The sequence below is a fragment of the Tamandua tetradactyla genome, chromosome 6 (genome assembly GCF_023851605.1).
Source record: "Tamandua tetradactyla isolate mTamTet1 chromosome 6, mTamTet1.pri, whole genome shotgun sequence".
In the NCBI taxonomy this organism is placed as follows: Eukaryota; Metazoa; Chordata; class Mammalia; order Pilosa; family Myrmecophagidae; genus Tamandua; species Tamandua tetradactyla.
Genome location: NC_135332.1, coordinates 82,043,118 through 82,065,173, shown reverse-complemented (window position 1 = coordinate 82,065,173; position 22,056 = coordinate 82,043,118). Strand labels below are relative to the sequence as shown.

Sequence of the window (22,056 nt, the reverse complement as noted above, 5' to 3'; positions counted from 1 at the left end):
AGTGCATAATCTAATTCAACCTATCTGTATAGCTCATTTGAACAACTGAAACACAGGAAGCATAATATAAGAAAGAGGTCCTTTAATCCTGTATAGACTATTGTAATCCCTGGAAACATCCTAGAGTATATTAAGCAGACAATCAAAAAGTACTGGCAAAGTCCGTGGAGGGAGGGAAGAAAGACTATGGAACTATTAAACCTTACCATCAGGGAATCCCCTGATACTGTGAAAAACTTTAGGGATACCCAAGTCAACAGGCCATGCCCTTGATCATGAGGCTTACTCTCATGAAGCTTATGTAGGTAGTGAAGAAGCTTAGACTACCTATAGGCATGCCTAAGAATTATTCTGGAGTTACTCTCTTTTGTTGCTCAGATGTGGCTTCAATTTCTTTAAGCCCAACTCTGCAAGTGAAATCACTGCCCTCCCCCCTACGTGCGACATGACATCCAGGGGTGAAAGTCTCCCTGGTGACATGGGAGATGACTCCCAGGGATGAATCCAGACTGGCACCATGAGATCAACAATTATATCCTGACCAAAAGGGGGAAGTGTAACTCATAAAGTATCAGTGGTAGAGAGAGTTCAAATAGAGTCAAGAGGCTACTCTGGAGGTTGCTTTTATGCAAACTTCAGGTAGACCTTGCTACTTATAACCTGCCAACCCCCAACCAAGATCATTCCAGTCAACCCTAAAGAACACCTAGGGCAATATATAACATTCCACAAGAATTCCAGGCACTAGGATAATTTTCCAGAAACCTACAACCTCCAGATGAGTCCCTGGTCCACATAAGTACTGAAATCTAGTCCAGCCTCTCCAGAACATCAGATAACTCCATTTCCCTACCACATACTAATGACAGACCCTTCCAATATCAAAAATTTAGAATTGCCATAGCCCAAACAACCCCAATGAGAGGTATGGAAAGATCAAAGGTGATATGGTGAAGTTATACATAGAAGAAAGGATTTAACAAATGAATATGAATGCTGAGTCATTAAACTGATATCTCTTTTAGTCTCCAGTATTTTAGAGCAGCTATAAGTAAAAACCTAAAATTGTGACACTGTAACCCATGTCAACATCTGAAATATGTTCTACAACTAACTGTGGTGTTGTGCTTTGAAATTTATAGCTTTTTTGTATGTATGTTATTTTTCACAAAAAAAAGAAGGGAAAAAAGTCGATAGTGACAATAAAAAATGTTTAAGCCCTCTAGCCTCCTATATTCTGGAGCAGCTAGAAGGAAAGATATGAGATGATCGTATGGTAGCCCATAACAAACTCTGGGATCTGTCCTGTAACCACTTGTTGAAGAGTGCTTTGAAAACTATTTCTTTTTTATTTCTCTGCTTTGTATATATGTTATACCATACAGTAAAAAAAGTTAAAAAAAAATAACAATGGGCAAATGATGTGAATAGATAGTCCCCCAAAGAAGATATACAAATGGCCAATAAGCACATGAAAAGATGCTCAACATCATTAGCCATCAGGGAAATGTAAATCATAATCACAAGAAGATACTTCACACCACTAGGATGGCTATTATTATTATTATTATTTTACAATATGAACATTCTTTTTTTTTCCAATCACATAGTTGTATATCCATCATCATGATCATTTCTTAGAACATTTGCATCAATTCAGAAAAAGAAATAAAAAGAAAACAGAAAAAATTCATACATACCATAACCCTTACCCCTCCCTTTCCCTACTGCTTGTGAGAATATTAAGAATTCTCCACTTGGGGATGTTGAATTTTCCCCCTTTCTCACCATTTCCAAGGGGACTTTGTTGAAAGGATTTTGCATTGTGTGGGAAATGGCAAAAGTACTAACTAGACTGTAATAAATCAAGGATTCATATTATAATAGTAAGGAAACAAATTAGAAAACAATACAAAATGCATAAGTAATAAGTTAGTTGGAAAGATAAAATAAAATACCTGATTAATCCAAAACAAAACAGAAGAGAAGAAAAATGAATAAAGGAATAATAAATATTTTTCCATTTACACCCACTCCACAAGCAAAAATATATAAATGGACTAAACATTCCAATTAGAAGACCAACAGTCAAACTAATCAAAAAACAAGACCTAACTCTGTGTTGTTAGGTCATTTAAATTTAAGGACACAGCTAGTTTTAAACACATATTCCATTCTAGGACTTAAAAAAAAAAAGCAGGGTGGCTGTGTTATTGTACAAAGCTGATCAAAAGGCAGGAAGTGTTATTAGAAATAAAAAAGGAACATTTCGTGAAGGCCAATTCAACAGTCAGATATTATTCTAAATGTCTTAACAATATAGCTCTAAAATTTTTAAAATAAAAATTGGCAAAAGTGAAAAAGAAAAGAGGTGAAGATGTTAGCACACCTCCCTGGTAACTAACAGGACAAGAAAGAAAACATCATAGTGAGAACAGGGCGGTGGGTAAATGTCAGTCTTTTCAATAAGTAGTACTGAAGAAAATGAAGGATGCTACCTCACCCCGTACTGAAACTCAAGTCCAGTTGGATGGATATCTTAAATAAATAGGAAAGGTAAAACAAGCAAGTTCAGCAAAGGAGTTGATTAAATATAAGCAAAATGTAATAATCAATTGTGGCCCATCTACTCACAACAAAGAGTTAAGTATAATATAAGAGAGACTGCGTATGTGTAGTTTTGAGAGAAATCCCAGTGACAATGGCAATAAAACTCTAAGGCACCTAACTATAAATCAGCAAAGATGTACAGGACCTTTACCGAGAAAAACTGAACGCTTTATTGAAATTACTAAAAGATCAAAAAAATGAAAATATACCATGTTTCTAGAAGGGAAATTTCAATAGTGAAGATGTGAATCTTCCCCCGATAATCCATGAACTCAATGTGCTTCCAATCAAAGTTGCAACAGGTTTCCATCTCATTTAATTACCTCCTTCTCAAACATATGTGGGAGAGCCAAACAGCAAGGACATGCACAACTCTGAAGATGAATAAGGTGAGGAAGCACTTGGCCTACTAGAGTATCAAGAATCATAACAAACTGATTGTACACTATGGACTGTATGTGTGTGAAGATTTCTCAATAAAAATATTTAAATAAAAAATTATAACAAATCTGAAGAATTTAAAACAACGTGAGAGAAATGGCATTATAAACCATGAGTCCATCGAGAACTAATTCTGGACAAAGGGGGCATCTCCAGAGAAGAAAACAGGGCCTCAGCACGGCTCACAGTACACATGGCTCAGCTTTTGGGGCTCAGTCCTGCCCCTTTCCGCACAGCCCACACTACCCTGCTAATGCTGGCGTGCCCCAGAAAAATGCACATGCGTACCCAAGAAACACACAATCATGTGTAACAATACATGAGACATATATAGAAGCTACCTCCATAAGATGCAAATAAAATGACCCTACAACCATGAAGATAAACTGATAAGAGCCAGACACATGGTCTTCTGGTGACCCCAACCAGCTTCAGAGTCTAAATGCCACCCCAGGCTGAAGACCCCAGCTCACTCTCCAACCCAGACCCTGAACTCAACTCCTGATCGACACGGGCACTTCGTATATAACTGGCATCCCATCTGTCCACTGTGTCCTGGGTTCACTCCCAACCTGAACTGGGGTCAGTCTGTGTGGCCAAAATAGGACAGAAGAGAGGGTGTCACTTTTAAGGGTGGGCCATAAAACAACCCACACTTCAGTCTCAAGGGTCAGGCTGCTCATTATTCACTAACAGGGAAGCCACGCTGTGAGCAGCCCCCAGAGAGGCCTCCTGCCTGCGGCCTCATGCAGCACCATCCTGGAAACAGGTCCTTCAGTCACAGTCATGCCTTCAGGAGACATGGCCATGGCCAATGCCAAATGGCCACCTTCTTAGTCACCTTCTGAGAGACCCTGGCCTTAGACCCGCCCACTGAGTCCCTCCTGGATTCCTGACCCTCAGGGACTGTGAGATAGGCCTCCAAGGGCTGGGATAACAGGTAACAGGTATGTTACCTGTTAGGCAGTAACAGGTAACAACATAAGGTCCAGAGTGAGCTGTTGACCCTTCCCTTCCATCCCACCCACAGCATTCCCCATCTCAGGTAACACCAACTCCACCCCTTCCAGGTGCTAAAACCAAAACCCTGATTTTGCCCTTGATTCCTCTCTCTTTCACACCACACACAGCAAATGCTATGGTCTCCACCCAGAACCCGACTGCTTCCCACCACCTCCTCTGCCACCATGACAGGCCAAGCATCAACACCTTTTGTCCCTTGCTGTGTTGACCCCTGCCTTCCTAGTCTACTGTCAGTACAGTGGCCATGTGACTCTTCAAACATAAGTCAGGTTGTATCACTCCTCTAATGAAAACTCTTTGTTAACTGCCCACTGGACTCAGAGGCAGAGCCCAAGTCTTTTCACTGGCCTAAAAAGGGACACATGCTAATGCTCCACTCACAGTCCTGAGACCTTTCATACCCTCACTCCCATTTTCCTTACGCCCTCTGTACCAGCCACACTGGTCTTTGGCTTCCCTTGGGCCCACCAGAGAGGCACTTCTGCCTTAGGGCCCCTGCTCTCCCTGCTGCCTCTGCCTGGGGTACTCTTCCAGGCTCCCTCCATCACCTCCCGCTTGCTTGCCCAAACCTCATTTCCCAAGGAATCAAATACCTAACCCTACAGCCTGGCTCCCTACTCCCCTCATTCTGCTCTCTGCATTTTTCCATAGCATTCGTCATGTATCTTCTAATACACCATTTTATACATTGTTTATTGCCTCCCATCCCTCTGGGACAGAAGTTCTAGTAAGCCAGGCATCTTTGACAGTATTGCTCACTCGCATTTTCCAAGATGCCTGGCATACATTGATTGTACACCAAACATGGAATGTTCATGTGTTAAGAATGTTCGTGTTGATATGTTGTTTTGTTTTGTCAATAAAATATTAAAAAAAAAAAAAAGATGCCCAGCACACAGCAGGGCTTAAAAAGTATTTCTCAAAAAGATCTATGAATGAATTTCAAAATATGGGATTTGAAGCATGCTGAACCCATTTGTTAAAATTATAACCCCTTAGCAAACTTCCAATTTGTTTGTTAGAGTTGAATAGCATCAGGAAACAGGGTACTTTACTAAAGTTAAAAAGTTGTTTGAAATTTTGGAAGATGGGACTGGAAAACCAGTTTCAAGATTTAGCAGATATAGCCACAGATTTTCTCATTTGACATGGAGCTATGTACAATTATTTGAAGATCTCTTTTTCAGCTTTGACCTCCATTAAAACCAAGTACTAAAATTTATATTTTGACTAGTGTATTTTCTAATATAATTTATGTGGACAGCTTAACTGAACACCGTAAGTACATGGAACCTTGAGTAGGGCATGAGATTTTGTAGATTTGCCCAGAGTAATGCCTCGATAAATCCCAGAGGGATTTGAATAGTGAATAAAAAAGTATTTGCAAAGTCCCCTTGGAGGAATGGTGAGAAAGGGGGAAAATTCAACTTCCCCAAGTGGAGAATTCTTGATGTTCTCACAAGCAGTGGAGACAAGCAAAGCAATAGGCTGAGCCCCCAACCTTGGAGTTTGTTTCTATGAAACTTAACCTCACAGAGGATAGGCTAAGCCTACTTAAAATTAGGCCTAAGAGTCACCCCCATGAGAACCTCTTTTGTTACTCAGAAGTGGCCTCTCTCTCCAGCCAACACAACAAGCAAACTCACTGCGCTCCCCGTCTCTACATGGGACATGACTCCCAGGGGTGTGGACCTTCCCGGCAATGTGGGACAGAAATCCTAAAATGAGCTGGGACTCAGCAACAAGGGATTGAGAAAACCTTCTTGACCCAATGGGGGAAGAGAAAAATAAGACAAAGTAAAGTGTCAATAGCTGAGAGATTCCAAACAGAGTCAAGAGGTTATCCTGGAAGTTATTCTTATGCATTAAATAGATATTACCATTTTAGTTAAACTGTAACAGAGAGGCTGGAGGGAAGTGCCTGAAAACATAAAGCTGTGTTCCAGTAGCCATGTTTCTTAAAGACGACTGTATAATGATATAGCTTCCGCAATGTGACTGTATGATTGTGAAAACCTTATGTCTGATGCTCCTTTTATCTACCTTATGGACAGATGAGTAAAACATATGGATCAAAAATAAATAATCAGGGAACAAATGTTAAAATAAATTTAGTAGATTGAAAAACAAAGCAGAACAAAAAGAATTACTGACCTCAAACTACTGTACCACAGAAGGTTAAACCAATACAAATGTTTTTAATGACACATACTCAGTCACAAAAGCCTCCACTAAAATAGTTCATTCTTTTCTATTTGGTCTGCTTTATCACGTGCGTAGTAATACATGCATTTAATGCAAAATAAAACGTGTCCCAGAGTAGTATTCAGGAAGGCCAGCTCCTTTAGGCTGCCCCTCTTCCCATCTGACCCATTGCCTACTGCATCAGCCTCTACTCAAAACCCTAGGGACTCTTTGCAGGTCTGCAGACAGTCCTAGCCAGAGCCTACTCTCTACTCCTAGCTCCTCCCACTCTACACTCCAGCCGTGCTGTGCATGCCCTCTCTATTCCACACTCAACTGCCTCTGGCCTGTACACAGGCTGCTCCTTCTATTTGGAACACTTCCCCTCCCCATGTTTATTCCTCCTCCAAGAACAGCCAAAATATCACCTCTTGCAAGAAGTCTTCCTTGACCACCTCTCACCTCTCTGGCAACCAAAGCATCCCTGAATTTCTTGTATTGATGTGATCCTCAAACTTTACTGGGACTCCTACCAACAGTCTGTCACCATGCTAGAGCCAGCCTCATCCCTTTTGCCAGAAATGTTCTTCCTCTGACAAACTCCAAACTTCTACGCTGCCTAATCAGACCACAGGAAATAAAGTGATTCCTTTACTCCCTCCTTTAGCCCCTCGGTAATACTCGGTGCAATTTGAAAGTACGTTTAAACATGTTTTTTGTTTTCTTTTTTTAGTGAGGGTGTGCCTCCCCCATGTTTCTGCTGGTTTGGTTCACCACTTCCTAGCACACAGTAAATGGATATACACATATGCTGAAAATAAAACGCTCGAGGGCAGGGGGCCTTCCCCACCGGGAGTAAGAAGGGAAGGAGAAAATATATAGCAGACTCAGGAGGCAACAGAGCCAGGATCAAAGCCTGGCTCCCTCAGCTGTAGAACCCAAGCAAATCACTTAGACTCTCTCAACTTATGCTTCTCCATCTGCGACTGGGGATAATAATAGTGTCCAATTCTCGGGAGAATTGGGAACCCGGCCCCCAGCCTTCCTGCTACACCCCCACCCCATGAGGACCCCCCACCCCCACCCTTCAGGCGGGCGCAGGCCCACCTCGGCGTCGCGGTTCAGGCGATACACGTAGAGCTGCGAGGACCCGGCCACCACGAGGTTGCGCTCACTGTTGCTGAAGAAGTTGCAGTACATGGAGAACTCCAGGCCTGTGGGCGGATGCGCCTGTTTGTATACGGCGTACATGGTGCCGAGCCCGGGCTGCGCGGGGCAGAAGGGGACAGGGTGAGCAGGTACCCCCGCCTCCGACCCCGCGCCCCCGACCCGACTGCTCGCCGCCGCCGCCCGCCGCCCACCTGGCAGTTGGAGGCGGCTCGAGGGGGAACCCGGGACGGCCGCGAACACAGCCCGGCCGGGCCTGAAGGCCGAGCACCAAGGTTCCGGCGCCGGCGCCTGCGCAGTCTGCCGCGGCGGCAGTGACCCCTAGTGGCCAGAACCCCGACGTGCCCGGCTAGTTCCCACCCGAGAGGTCCCGCGCCCGGGAGTCCGGCGGTGGGGGGAAGCGGTTGAAGGGTCTGCGGCGGCTGAGGCCTGTCTGGGCAACGGGCTTCCCCCTGGCCCGACGTCGGATGGGTCTCATCGCGGAGCGAGAAGATTCTCTCCTCCAGCGAGCCCCCCGCCAAGCCCTGTGCCAGGTGCTGGCGCTTCAGGTGAGCCCCAGGTGAGCCCCAGGTGCACCTTTACTTGCAGAGCGCGAGGCTTGAAGACGCGACACTCTCAACACTCGTGTCGGTGTGTCTGCCCATCCTGCCCCTCCATGCAAGCCCCGGGAGGACAGTGCTTTTCACCCGTCTTGCCCTCTGCTCCATTCCCTGGGCTGCCACAGCCCCCCCCCACCCCCCACCCCCGCAGGAAAGGCTCCCTTTAAAAGCAGTAGCCCCGGGCTTTGGGTTTGTGACATTTAAAAACTGAATCAGAGCCCCCAATCTTGGGGTTTGTTCATATGAAACTTAACCCCACAAAGGATAGGCTAAGCCTACTTAAAATTAGGCCTAAGAGTCACCCCCAAGAGAACCTCTTTTGTTGCTCAGATGTGGCCTCTCTCTCCAGTCAACACAACAAACAAGCTCTGCGCTCTCCTCCTCTCTAGCTCTCCCCCTCTCTACGTGGGACATGACTCCCAGGGGTGTGGACATTCCTGGCAAGGTGGGACAGAAATCCTGGAATGAGCTGAGACTCAGCATCAAGAGATTGAGAAAACCTTCTCAGCCAAAAGGGAGAAGAGTGAAATGAGACAAAATAAAGTGTCAATGGCTGAGAGATTCCAAACGGAGTTGAGAGGTTGTCCTGGAGGTTATTCTTACCCATTAAATAGATATCGAGATGTAATGGAGAGGCTGTAATGTAAATGGAGAGGGAACTGCCTGAAAATGTGGAGCTGTGTTCCAGTAGCCATGTTTCTTGAAGGTGATTGTATAATGATATAGCTTTCACAGTATGACTGTGTGATTGTGAAAACCTTGTGTCTGATGCTCCTTTTATCTACCTTATCAACAGATGAGTAAAACATATGGATAAAAATAAATAATAGGGGGAACAAATGTTAAAATAAATTTAGTAGATTGAAATGCCAGTGATCAGTGAAAGGGAGGGGTGAGGGGTATGGCATGCATGAATTTTTCTCTGTTGTCTTTTTATTTCTTTTTCTGAATTGATGCAAGTGTTCTAAGAAATTATCATGATGATGAATATGCAATTATGTGATGATATTGTGAATTACAGGTTATATATGTAGAACGAAATGAGCATATGTTAAGAATGTGTTTGTTTGTTGTTATATTTTTAAAAGTTAATTTAAAAAAAGGAAAAAAAAAACTGTATCAGAAACTAGATACCCCTGGAGGTCATTGTAGACATTGCAGACACTGTAGCAACGTTAAGTTGCTCAAGTTATAAGCATACGAAAATACAATAAAAACCTCTAACTTAAAAAAAAAAAACTGAATCAGAAGAGATTAAAAAAAAAAAGAAAAGTAGTTTGGCAGCTCCTCAAAAGTTAAACTAACAAGTGGTCCTGTCATTAGACTCCTACGTGTATATCCAAAAGGAGCTGAAAACAGCAGTGAAACAAGTACACCACACCTGCTCAGGGCAGCCCAGTCCTCAATTGCTGGAAGGCGGTAGAGCCAGTGCTGGTCAGTGGATGAAGGGATAAGCAGATTGTGATCCCTGGAATATTATTCAGTCAAAAAGAGAAATGAAGTCGTGCTACCTGCTACTACATGGATGAACCTTGAAAACATTAAGCTGAGTGAAACAAGCCAACACAGAAGGTTACATATTGTGTTGTTCCATTCATAGAAAATATCCCACAGAGAGGCCAGGCACACTTGGCTGCCTGACACCGAGAAGGTTTCCCAGGGCTAGAATGGGGCAGCGTACTGACTGCCCTGCCAGATAGGAGATCTCCCAAGTATTTCCCTCAGAGCATTGGGTTTGGCTGCCAGTGGCAGATTACTCCAGATCTGGCAGCTGGGGTCCCAGTTGGGCCACTTCCCCTGGACATCCAATCACCCATGTCCCCCACCCAAAGCTGGGGGGCAATGTCGCTCCACTTCACTCCTCCAAGGGCATAGGATGTCACCAGGGGAGCAGGGCTGGGAATCCTGGGGGCTAGGAAAAGAGAGGGACCCAAGAGTGTGTTTCCTGGAGGCTTCTCTCTAAATCAACTTGGTAGGTGAACCCATTGCCCTACCCTCTATGTAAGACATGACTCTCAGGGCCGTAAATCTCCCTGGCAACGTGGGACAGAACTCCCAAGCGTTAGGGGCATGGGACTGAGCATCATGTGATTGAGAAAGCCTTCTTGACCAAAACAGGGAAGAGAGAAATGAGACAAAATAAAGTGTGAGTGGCTGAGAGATTTCAAATAGAGTGGAGAGGTTATCCTGGAGGCTATTCTTACATTCTTACGCATTATACAGATATCCCTTTTCAGTTTATGGTGCAGTGGAGTGGCTAGAGGAAAGCACCTGAAACAATTGAATTCTGTTCCAGTAGCCTAGATTCTTTTTTTTTTTCTTTTTATTTCTTTTATTTGGGTAGCTTAGATTCTTGACAACGAACTGTATAACTTTTAGTATGTGACTGTGTGATTGTGAAAACCTTGTATTTGATACTCCCTTTCTCCATAGTATGGACAGCTGAGTAAAAAAGTAAAGATAAAATAAATAATAGGGAGAGGATATTGGGTAGACTGAAATACTAGTGGACAATGAGAGGGAGTAAAGGGGTATAGGATGTATGAATTTTTTCTTTTTATTCATTTTTCTGGAGTAATGCAAATGTTCTAAAAATCATGGTGATGAATACACAAGTGTGTGATGATATTGCGAGCAACTGATTGTATACTTTGGATGGACTGTATGGTGTGTGGAGATATCTTAATAAAAACAATTTTAAAAATAATGAGAATGTATGCCCTGAAGGAAGGGCAGAGAGAGGGCAGTCTCTGGCTGAGGGGAGGGTCCTGAAACATGTTCTGAAACGCTCTCTGAGGCAGATGAAGCTTGAAACATTAATCTCAGGGAAAGACACAAAAGGATACACATTGTATGAATAAATTGATATAAAATATCCAGAAGATGTAAATCCATAGTGATGCAGAGTAGACTGGTGTTTGCCAGGGCTGTGTATGGGGAGGAGGCAAGGGGTAGGGCCTGCTTAAGGAGTTTGGGGCTGGAGAACCAGATGGTGGTGACAAATATATTAAATGAATGCCCAACAAAACACTGCAAACATTCCCAGTGCCACGGAATTGTCCACTTTAAGATGGTGTTTTGGGGACAGGCTAAGTCTACATAAAATTAGGCCTAAAAGTCACCCCCAGAGAACCTCTTTTGTCGCTCAGATGTGGCCTCTCTCTCTCAGCCAACAGGGCAAGCAAATTCACTGCCCTCCCCATCTCTTCGTGGGACATGACTCCCAGGGGTGTAACCCTCCCTGGCAATGTGGGACAGAAATCCTAGAATGAGCTTGGACTCAGCTTCAAGCAATTGAGGAAACCTTCTCAACCGAAATGGGGAAGAGAGAAATGAGACAAAATAAAGTGTCAGTGGCTGAGAGATTTCAAACAGAGTTGAGCACTCATCCTGGAGGTTATTCTTATGCATTAAATAGATATCACCTTTTTAGTTTAAGGTGTATTGGAGAGGCTAGAGGAAAGTACCTAAACCTGTTGAGCTGTATTCCAGTAGCCATGTTTTTTTTTTCAAATTTATTTTGTATTATCAAACCAAAACAACATACAAACATGAACATCCTTAACATACAAACATTCCATGTATGGTGTACAATCAATGGGTTCACAATATCATCACATAATAGTATATTCATCACAATGATCATTTTTTAGAACATTTGCATCACTCCAGAAAAAAAATAAAAAGAAAAAACACATACCATACCCCTTACCCCTCCCTCTCATTGACCACTAGTATTTCCATCTCCAGTAGCCATGTTTCTTGAGCTTTAGCAATGTGACTATTTGATTCTGAAAACCTTGTGTCTGATGCTCCTTTTATCTATGGTGTGGACAGATGAGTAAAAAATATGGATTAAAAATAAATAAATATAAGGGGAACAAATGTTAAAACAAATTGAGTAGATTGAAATGCTAGTAATCAATGAAAGGGAATGGTAAGGGGTATAGAAAAAAAGGTTAGAATATATTACTTAGATGGAAATACCAGTGGTCAATGAGAGGGAGGGTTAATGGGTATGGTATGTATGAGATTTTTCTTTTTATTTCTTTTTCTGGAGTGATGCAGATGTTCTAAAAAATGATCATGGTGATGAATATACAATTATGTGATGACATTGTGAGCCATTGATTGTGCACCATACATGGAATGTTTGTATGTTAAGAATGTTTGTGTCGGGCCATGGTGGCTCAGCAGGCAAGAATGCTTGCCTGCCGTGCCAGAGGACCCGGATTCAATTCCCCGTGCCTGCCCATGTAAAAAAAAAAAAAAAAAAAGAATGTTTGTGTCTACCAATTATGTACTCTGTGCTAATCAGCATCTATAAACTCTTCAGAAATTTAATTTAAAAATCACCTTCTCAGAAATCTTGCTTTCTATTGTTCAATAGTATTGTTCAATGAACAATACTATTGTTCATACTATTCAGATAAATATAATGCTTTGCCCGTATTAAATCGTTTTCTTTTGTTAAAAAAAAGTTTGTGTTTGTCTGTTTTGGTTTGTCAATTAAAAAAAATAAATAAGTAAACTTTGAAGAAAAAAAAGATGGTGTTTTGGTTAGCTAAAGCCACCGGAATGCTATACTCCAAAAATGGAATGGCTTTTAAAAAGGGAGTTATATTAAGTTACAAGTTTACAGTTCGAAGGCCCTAACAATGTCCAAACTAAGGCATCCAGGGAAAGACAGCTTGACTCAAGAAAAGGCCGATGGGTCTAGGACACCTCTGCCTGCGGGGAAGGCATATGGCTGGCATCTACTGGTTCCTTGGCTTCTCATTTCAAACAGCTTCCCCAAGGGTGTTTTCTTTCTGCATCTCCAAACGTCTGGGTTTCATGTTGGCTCTGTTGACTCTGCTGCTTCTGAAGCTTTTTCCAAAATGGTTCCCTTAGAGTCCAGTAAACAACCCCACCTTGAATGGGTAGAGACGCATCTCCATGGAAACCACCTAATCAAAAAGTCCCACCCACCATTGGATGGGTCACATTTCCATGGAAATAACTTAAAAAGATCCCACCTAGCAATACTGAGTCAGGATTAAAGAACATGGCTCTTTTGTGATGAACAAGTTTCAAACCAGCACAGCTGGGTACTTTTATGTGATGTCAATTGCCCACGTGGAAATAAAAAAAAAAAACCCATGGACTTCTGCCCGACTTCTGGGGTTCCTTGCTCTGGGGGTGTCCCCTAAACTGTATGAGTTCAGACTGGCCTGAGAGTGTGCTAGAGAGCACAGGGGTGGCTGACGCTGTGGGCCCACCACCCTGCCACCAGGGGACAGCCAGCACACCTGCAGCCCCGGAGCCATGGCGGCTGTCCAGCCCAGGTGCCTCTCCAGGTGACCGCAGCTCTAATTGAACGCAGCTGCAGCAGGGACCCCGAGCAAGAAATGCCTACCAAGCCCCTCCCAGAGGCCGGACACTAACTGCGGTTTTATACCAAAACAACAACCACACAAAAAAGCAAAGGAAGAAGAAATAGAGCAAGAAAGTTTTCACATCTGAGAAAACGGTAAGGAAACACGTTTCTGTTGCATGCACTTCTGCCCACTGTCGGTGCTGAGGCTCTGAGGTTGGCCCCGTGGGCAGTGGGTAAGGAGCAGCATGCACACAGGCCCCTGAAAAGGTCGTCAAGAACACCAGGAGAGCCACTTCGGCTGAGAGTGAGCCTGGCACTGGGGGAGGCAGCAGGGCAGAGCTGAGGCCCAGGGCAGGGTGGGGGGTTGGGACCTGAACCTTCCATGTCCATCTTCAACAACACAGCAGTGGCTCCCTAGGCACGAGGTGTTCTGATGGCTGAACAAGTCAGTGTCCATGGAACCTTCAGATTCAAGCCCAAAGTGTGACAACAAATGCCCACAAACCAACCCTCGCCGGGGGACAGAGGCAGGCAGTGTGGAGAGAGAGGTTCTGAAGGAACAAGGTCCTGGGGGCATTGGCTGTGGGATGTGGCCCAGAGACCATGGCCCAGTCCAGTCAGAGGGAAGGAGAAGGAGGGCCGGGGGGCTGGCAGATTGCAGAGCTGGGGTAGGAAGTGGGAAGGCAGAGGCCTTCCCAGAGACCTTGACTTCCCAAGAGAAGAAGTGGAACCATCTGTAGGGGTAGGGGTCTGAGAGTGGGGGAGGGATTGGTCTGGAGAGCAAGCCAAGGAGAGAGAAGTGTGCATGACTGTGGGCTGGGGTGGGGATGGATACCCTTGGAAGGTGAGATACACAGGAAAGGGGACGGGAACAGGGGCTTCTATGGGGGGGTACAAGGCTGTGGCTGCTGGACGCTGCTCGCCCCCCTCAATCGTATCCTTCTGCTTCTGCCTTTGGGACGCTTCCCTGAGGGGACTCTGCCCCCTGGCTCCTGGCCGTGTCTGCGTGTTCAGCATGGACTGGGTTTAGGAGGTAATTCCCAGACATTCTTCGGGTTGGTGGTGCTAGTGTTGGTGGTGAAAGTTCTTGAAAAACTGATTTCTCTTGGAGTTTGGCTGGGGCCTAAGGCTTCACATGCCCCAGGGACCTCTGTCAGGCCAGGGAACTCTCAGACCCTGGCCCTTCCTGCCCAATTAGCCTGTGATTCTGGTAGGTGGAGCCAAGGAGCATAACAGGAGACTGACCCCCAGCTCTCCCACTCCTGTGCCTGGAGTGTTGAATGAATGAGGGGCTCAACCTGATGCCCCCTATGCCCCTATAAGGAAAGTAAAATAGGAAGCAAGACCGAACCATAACCCAGACTGTGGGCTGCACATCTCTGATGTCTTTTTTCTGAACATGCTGATCCAGGTCCTAGTTACAGTTGAGCTAAATTACAGATCACATAATGCCTTCCCAGGGAGAGCAGCTCCCCACCTTTGAATGCCTCGTGAAGGAACACTGCGATAAGGTCGTATGCCCATGTCAAGGAACTAATCCTTCCTTGGTATGTTCAGAAAGACACTTCAACTCCTGAATAACTTGTAAATACTTCTTTTTTGCCTATGCAGATTTTGGGAGTCTCACCCAGGATGCTAAGCTCTGCCTGGGACCATGTGGACCAACCCCGACTCTGATGGGCTGAAGTTTGGGACTTCCCCAGCCAGAAGTATCAGATGTGGGGACTTTCCCTGGTTTGGTGAGAATTCTTCCTATCTTCTTACTTTCACTGTCTATAGATCGGAATATAAGGAATCTCGGCAATTTTTAATAATGTTACTATTGTACGCTAACGGAAGTTAATTAACACACTGATTAATTTGGCTACTACCTGTCAGTTACTAATTCAATCATGAAATAAAATAATAAATATCAATTAGCCAAACTATCTCTCATTGCCTGGTGTCGCTTCATGAAACAGTCCCTTACTCCTTTTGCTGTTTTGTCCTACCCTTTCTATGGACTGGAGAGTGCAAGTGATGGCAGTGCTCTGGCAGCCATTTTGACCACAACAGGTGGTGGTGGGGTGTATTATGGGTTGATTTTGTCTCTACAAAGGATATGCTGATGTCCTACACACTGTAGAGAAGAGGGAGACCTGGCATCAAAGGCAAGAGTTCTTTATTGAAATCGGGGGCAAGGGGCAGGGACTCTCCAGGCCTGGAATTCTCCAGAAAGTGGGTCCAGGGGCCTAGATGGCAGACGGCCGGGGCTCAGGATCAAGGGCCTGTAACCGGCGCTAGTTGTGTCAGAAGGTGATGCTGTCCTCGTACAGCGACAGCAGCAGCAGGATGCCCCAGCCGCCCAGCAGGCCTGCATTGTGCAGCAGGAAGAGGAGCCACGGCCGCCGGTCCCGCACGTGCAGCATGGCCGGGAGCTGCGGAACAGGTGCGCACCCCACCCCCATCAGCAGCCGGACGGGAGACCCCGCCCAGCTCCCCACCGTGGACTGCCGGCCCGCTCAAACCCGCCCAGCCCCGGGCCCTGACCATGTCGCAAAGCGCCACGTAGAGAAAGAGGCCGGCGGCCACCGCCAGGATCCAGGTCTGGCTCTCCTCGCTGACGCCCACCGCGAGAGCCAGGTACAGGCCGGCGAAGGCTGTGAGCGCCGAGACCACGTTCAGCAGCAGCGCGCGGCGCACAGACAGTCCAGCGTGCAGCAGCGCCGCGAAGTCCCCTGGCGGGCGGTGGGCGGGGCAGGGGGCATCAGGCCGGACAACCTGGTCCGCGGGAGGCCCCTCCCACCCCGGTGGCCCCGCCCCGCAGTCCCGCCCGCTCCACGGGCCCCCAGCCCCTAAGCGCCCCGAGCCCTAGCGCTCACCCAGCTCGTGCGGCACCTCGTGGCAGAGCACCGCTACTGACGTGGCCAGCCCCGTCTTCCAGGAGGACGCGAAGGCGGCGCCCACCGCCAGCCCGTCGGCAAAGTTGTGCACCGCGTCGCCCACCGTTATCACGTAGGGCAGCAGCCGCAGTTCTGCGGAGCAGGGCGCGAGTCCCTCGTAGCCGAGCCCCACCTCCGCACCGCCCGCCCCCCACGCCCAGCTCCGTGTCAAACCACGGGCGGCACCGGTGGACCCCGACCCTGCCGCGCCCCCTCCCCGGACTCACCTGGCTTCAGCCTGAGGTGTTCCGGCTTCTGGGGCTCCAGGCTATCCTCCGCCACCTGGGGGGCGCCCGCAGGAGTGAGTGCCAGGGCAGGGAGGTGGAAAGGGGGCTCCCCAGGTCCCTTGTGTTGGCTGGGGGTGTATGGGCATGGGAAGGGGTCCTGGAGGAGGGGGAGCCACTCCGCTGCCTCACCAGGTCTGCCTGGGAGGCTTGGTGGGGCTGCTTGGGCGGCCGGAGGTCCTTGGGCACCAGCTGCAGGGACGTGGCGTGGCTGTGGCCACCGTGGCTGCAAGTCGCGCCCTTTTCTGGGTCCTGTGGATACTGCAGTTCAGTGCCAGCCCCACCCAGTCTCCGTTCAACCATTCCCGCCCCCACAGGCCTGACCTCGGGATCCCGGGGCAGCAGGAGGTTGAAGAGGTTCTCGAACAGGAAGAAGACATAGAGCCCCCCGAGCAAGGCCAGGAGGCGCCAGGTGGGCGGAGGGTCGGGGTCCTCCACAGCATGGTCGTGCAGCCCCAGCACCTGTGGGGATGAGTCCCGGGTAGGGGCAGGTGGCTCAAGGGGCCCTTTCCTCCCAGCCCAGGTGACACAGAGGGGAGCGGAGCAGGATGGGGAGGTCCTAGGGTGGGGAAGGGAAGGCTTCTCCAAGAGGGTGTGCCCTGGAGGAAGGGCACGGGGTGGTGGGTCCTGGGGTGGGGGCTGGGGCCCACCTGGGGTGTGAGGTGCAGGAGGGCATCGCCAGTGAGCGCGCCTACGGCCATGCTCAAGAAAGCCTGGGTGACGTAGTGGGTGACAGCCGTGCAGCTGGCGCAGGCCAGGAGCATGAGGCCCAGGAACGCCAGCAGGCAGAGGAGCAACGTGGCCAGGGAGCCATACAGGTACTCTGGGGAGGTGGGGGGGCTGAGGGCCTGTAGGGGAGCTCCAAAGCCTCCCTCCACTCTCCACCCCCAAGCTCTGCCCCTCCCCACAAGAGTGCCTGAGCCAGGGCAGCAGGTGGTCTCGGCGCTGGTGCCCCATGCCTCCTTTGGTCCAGGCTGCCCCTGCCCAATTCTCTGCTCCCCTCCACTGGTCCAGCCTCCTGGGCCAGCCACAGACCCTCCCTGCATGGCCAGGTAGGCACAACCAGGGGGCACTCACTCTCTGCCTGGCTGAGCTGATTTTGGGTGGGGGGTCTGGGCTGGGAACGGCAGGCCCCACTCAGCTGCTGCTGCAGCAGAGCTGGGCTGAGCTGGGCCCAGGCCTCAGGAGCCACCCCAGCTTCCTCCGACAGCCCATACACAGCCATCACGTCCCTGGCGCTCAGACAAACCTGGGGAAGGTGGCCAGAAGACGGGGGTGAGGGACTGGAGCAGCCCCCTGGGTCCCACCATACCCCAGGACCCTCGTCCACTGGAGGCTCACCATGTCCCATACGGCGGAGCTGCTGTTGGGGGCAATGAAGGCCTCATGGCTGTCTCCCAGGGGACCTCTGCCCAGATGGCGGGGATCGCCGAGCTGGCCATGATCACCATGGTCCCCGTGGGCCTCGGCCTGTCCACCCACCCCCAGGCGCTGCATCACAGCCGCCAGCTCTGGCAGGGAGGACAGAGCCACCACCGAGTCCACATGAGCTCCAGCCCTGACCTCCCTGGGCCCCAGGCTCCGATGCCCCCAGTCCCAGGCACCACCCCAGCCTCTGGCCCCGCCCCCCGGCCCCAGGCTCTCCAACCCAGGCCTCACCAGTCAGCGTGAGGTTGCGGCTTTGGGTGCCGTGCTGGCGGAACACGAAGTCCACGAAGTACTGTGGGCTTGGCAAGACATGGAAGCAGGAGCCAAGGCCGGCATGGTCCACGAGGGCGGCCAGTGGCAGGCCAGGGTCTCCTGGACCCCCTGCCCCCGCTGCCTCCTCCAGCAGCTGAGGCATATCCACACAGGCCTGGGGGAAGGGCTCAGGGTCTGCCCCCAGTGTCCATACCCCTCCCTAACCCCTGCCTGGGATGCCTCCCCAGGCTGCCCCGGACCTGCCCTGACACTGCCCACACTGCCCTCCCCGGAGCACCCTGAACTTGACACCACCTACGTGCCTCAGATTTCCCAACCCCACTCCAGACCCCTCCCTGTGGGTCCCTCCCAGAGGTCCCTGGAGCCCTCTCAGCCCATCTCCTATGAGGCCCCCAGCTCCGGGAGGCCCTCCCCCTTACCAGCTACCACTGTGACCCTTCTGTCTACCCTGCGTGCCTCCTGTGGGGCGCGGTGTGGGAGGGTTCGGGCAAGGCTGAGATGCAGGCCCCAGCCCTGAGCAGCCAGCTCCCTGGGCCCCTCACCTCCCCCTTGGGAGACAGGCTGGCCACATAAGCCTGGATCTCCTGGAGCAGCCAGCTCAGGATCAGGGCCTCAGGGCCCTCCAGCGAGGCCAGGAGCAGATGGGCCTGGCCCGCCCAACGGCCGATCCTAATATCCACACAGGTGCCTTTGGGGTCGCTGAGATACAAGGCAGCCGCGGCACTGAGGCAGGCGACATGCCGGGGCCCCAGGCCTGGCTCCTCAGATGTTCGCAGAGCCAGGGTATTCTCCACAGATAGACACACTGGACAGAGAAGCAGGTGGGCAGGCACCAGCCGAGCCCGAGGGCACCGCGTGCGGGGCTGCTTGCACACACACGTGTGCCCACACGTACCTGCACATTTGCACACATGTACCCACATGGGTGCATACTCAGGCACACGAGCTTGCTGCTGTCACAATTCCCTGTTGCTTCCCTGGGTTCCTAGGGACTGCACATGAAGCGGGTCCCCAGCTATGGCCCTCACATCTCAGAGTAGTCTCTGGCAATTTGCAAGGGGGTGTAGGAGCTGGGGCCCAGAGCCTGTCTCTACTGTGTCCCAGGACACCCGTCCTTCATGGAGGGCAGGCTGTCTACTTGGGAGCAGGGGAAGGCTTCCTCCAGCGGGTGTGGCCAGATCCTCCTGGAGTTTGCCCTCGGCCTTTGCGGCCAGCCCTGGGTGGAGCGGGGCGGGGATGGGACCGGAGCCTGGGGGCCCCTTGGGTCGGCCCTTACCTTTCCACACGGCCCGTCGGTGCAGTGCACACGGGCCGCCAGCGTATTTAACAGGTCCCCCAGTGCCGTGCGGTTCAGAGCGCCATGGTCCGAGGTGAGCAGGGCAAGCAACCCAGCAGGTCCAGCCACTGGTGCCGCTGCAGCCCCCAGCACACCCAGCAGAAGTACCGGCCAGAGGTGGGCTGGGACCCCCATGCTGCGCAGAGAGGCTGCGAGCCCGGTGACTGCCAGGGGCCAGACTGGGGCTGGACTGGGACCCGCCCGTCCCAGGCACGAGGTCCTCTCCCAGGTATTTCCTGCAGGCTGCTGTGATTGGCTGCCAGGGGCGGCCGGCGGGTTAACCATTCCAGCACAGAGTCTTCCAGATAGAGCTGCCCGGAGGGGTAATCTGGGCATCCACCTGCCTACCACCCTCCAAGGGCCTGGGCTGTCCCCTTGTGCTGTTCAGTCTAGGGGCTGCCCCTAGTTGGAGTTTGGGGATCCGGGAGTGCATGCCCCTGCCCAGGTGGGGTGGAAACTACAGCCTGGCCTGACGTCTCCAGGCGTGGCCTTGGCCCCAGAGCCCCCACAGGCCCCCTCCCTGCCCCTCCTCCCAGCCAGACTCTCCCATCCCCACTGCCTAGCATAGGCCACAGAGGTTTCTGGAAGTCATTTGGCCTGTTCGGGGTACAGAGTAGAGGGTGCTCTCCTAGGGCTGGTGTTCTAGTTGTTGGGGAGGGCTGAAGTCAGTACAGATAAACAGCTCTTCTCTGAGTCAGGACACCTGCAGGGTAAATTCCCCAGGAAATGGCTGACACCCGACAAAGACAGGAAGAGAGCAAAGCTTAGGAGGCTGTCCCTACCCGTCCTCCCCCATCCAAAGCAGGAAGCCAGGGCCAGGGGGGCCTGCCCCAAATTGTGACCTTTGTACTGCTAGGACCTTATCTGCTCACCTGCCGCCCCAGCCAAGCCTCAGGGCAGACTCCTGACCTCCCACGTCTGGGTGGAGGCTGAGTGGAGCCTGACATTCCCAGAGGGAGCATTCTGTCCCCAAGAGCCCACCCATGCAGGTCTCCAAGGAGCCTGGAATCTTCTTTCCTGTCTGTAGCCCAGCTAGAGAGCACATCCTCGGTGCCAGGGCACGTGCTTCTCCTGCTGCCCTGCTTGTAGCACACACATGCTGGCCCTTTCTTCAGGGGTACCTGGGCAGCAGGACATCCGGGGACCCTGCATGCAGATGGGCAGCAAAGGAGGCTGAAGGAAACTGCTGGGGGTTCAGATGACCCGGGACTCTGGGTCAACGTGGAAGGAGCCGGAGGGGAGGGGAGGGGAGACCCATGGCCAGTTCTGAAGACACTGATTGGCCCCCACTAGCCTTTCCCCACTACCACTGCCCCCAGGACTGCCAGCCCACCTCCCACTCTACTCCCCGTCTTGGTAGTCCAGAGACAGCAGCAGGGATGACACTGGCTCCCCCTGCACATCTGCCTGGCACATAACTTGGTACCCAAGGACTTGACCCCTTCTTCTCAGGGGCCCTGGCCACAGCCTCTCAAAGGCAGCCCTTCGTCCCAGCCTCTGGCCCTTCTCCCATACCCTGTGTCTCCTCCCGAATCTCCCCATCATTCATGAGTGCACTGCCACCATTCATGGTTTTAAAACAAGTCCCCTGCTGCCCTGCTCGCCTCCTTGCCCACCGCAGTTCTTTGTTCCTCTTGGCAGCATGAGGTGGGCTGCTTCTACCAGGCTCTTCAGAAACCCCTTCAAACAGACCCAGCAGGGTTCCCCAAAGCTATGAGCTGGCCCGGGCCCCACCCACCTCAGCCCCCACACGGGGTCCTCAGCTGGGCCTCTGTCCCACGTACGAATGGGTCTCTTGGCTGCATCAGGACCCCTGGATACAGCCCCAGCAGCCTTGCCCAGTTGTGACAGCTACCTTGGTCGCCCAGCCGGCAACACATCTCAACAGGAACTCTCTCCTGCGGTTCTGGCCCCAGCAATGCTCCCAGCCCACACACAAGCTCTGCTAGCTGATCAGGCCAGCCACCATCGGGCCGTGCTCACTGCTTCCCCTCCTTCTCTAACCCTGGCCTGGCCATCTGCAGGCATCTTGGCTCCTTGTGGGGGCCAGCCTGGGTGCCCCACTGAAACCCTGGATAGGTCGGTTCCAAACTGCTTTACCGGCAGCAAGCAGCACTGTCACAGTGCCACTGAACAAGAAAATCATGACGACTAAGCTCTGGCATGCCATTATCTTGACTATGTTTGTTAAAACAGTGTTATCTGAGACTCCACGGTTATGGCTGTGTGGTTTGTTGCTGAAGTACAAAGCTGTTAGCTTCAAAGCCAGGCTGCTGCCCATGCTGCAGTCAGGCTCAGGAGCTACAGATGTCCACATCTGCTGGCCATTTGCCCCCATCAGGCTTTGGCCAGGCACTGCTTCCAGGCTAGGGGCTTAGAAGCTTTGCAGAGTGTTTCCAGGGTCACCAGGGGGGAGCTGGGGTGACATGTC

At 50.4% G+C, this 22,056-nt stretch overlaps 2 protein-coding genes across 8 annotated transcripts in view; both read right to left on the bottom strand.

The window, feature by feature from the left end:
- The window catches only part of CPSF1 (cleavage and polyadenylation specific factor 1), a 33,897-nt gene extending 26,186 nt beyond the window's left edge, over positions 1 to 7,711 (bottom strand). For all 5 annotated transcript variants that reach the window (XR_013178101.1, XM_077166495.1, XM_077166498.1 and 2 more), the window contains exons 1-2: positions 7,620 to 7,711; positions 7,366 to 7,524 (exon numbers count right to left, since the gene is read on the bottom strand). Coding sequence is in view for 4 of the 5 variants with exons in the window: in XM_077166495.1 (XP_077022610.1) it covers positions 7,366 to 7,509 (144 nt within the window). In the remaining variant the exon portion in view is untranslated. The remainder of the gene's footprint in view (positions 1 to 7,365; positions 7,525 to 7,619) is intronic.
- A 7,822-nt stretch (positions 7,712 to 15,533) lies between these two features.
- SLC39A4 (solute carrier family 39 member 4) lies at positions 15,534 to 20,344 on the bottom strand. Of its 3 annotated transcripts, XM_077166489.1 has the most exons (12): positions 19,567 to 20,344; positions 18,832 to 19,093; positions 18,248 to 18,443; positions 17,930 to 18,099; positions 17,666 to 17,837; positions 17,239 to 17,411; positions 16,913 to 17,050; positions 16,721 to 16,840; positions 16,532 to 16,586; positions 16,245 to 16,397; positions 15,913 to 16,100; positions 15,534 to 15,800 (listed from the first exon to the last, which is right to left on the bottom strand). In XM_077166489.1, the coding sequence occupies exons 1-12, from the start codon at positions 19,959 to 19,961 to the stop codon at positions 15,672 to 15,674; spliced, it is 2,151 nt and encodes a 716-aa protein (XP_077022604.1). In that variant the 5' UTR covers positions 19,962 to 20,344; the 3' UTR covers positions 15,534 to 15,671. The 3 variants fall into 3 exon arrangements, with proteins under 3 accessions (XP_077022604.1, XP_077022602.1, XP_077022603.1); XM_077166487.1 differs by lacking the exon at positions 18,832 to 19,093 and having other exon boundaries at positions 19,566 to 20,339; XM_077166488.1 differs by lacking the exons at positions 18,832 to 19,093; positions 19,567 to 20,344 and adding an exon at positions 19,185 to 19,486.
- Positions 20,345 to 22,056: the final 1,712 nt, after the last annotated feature.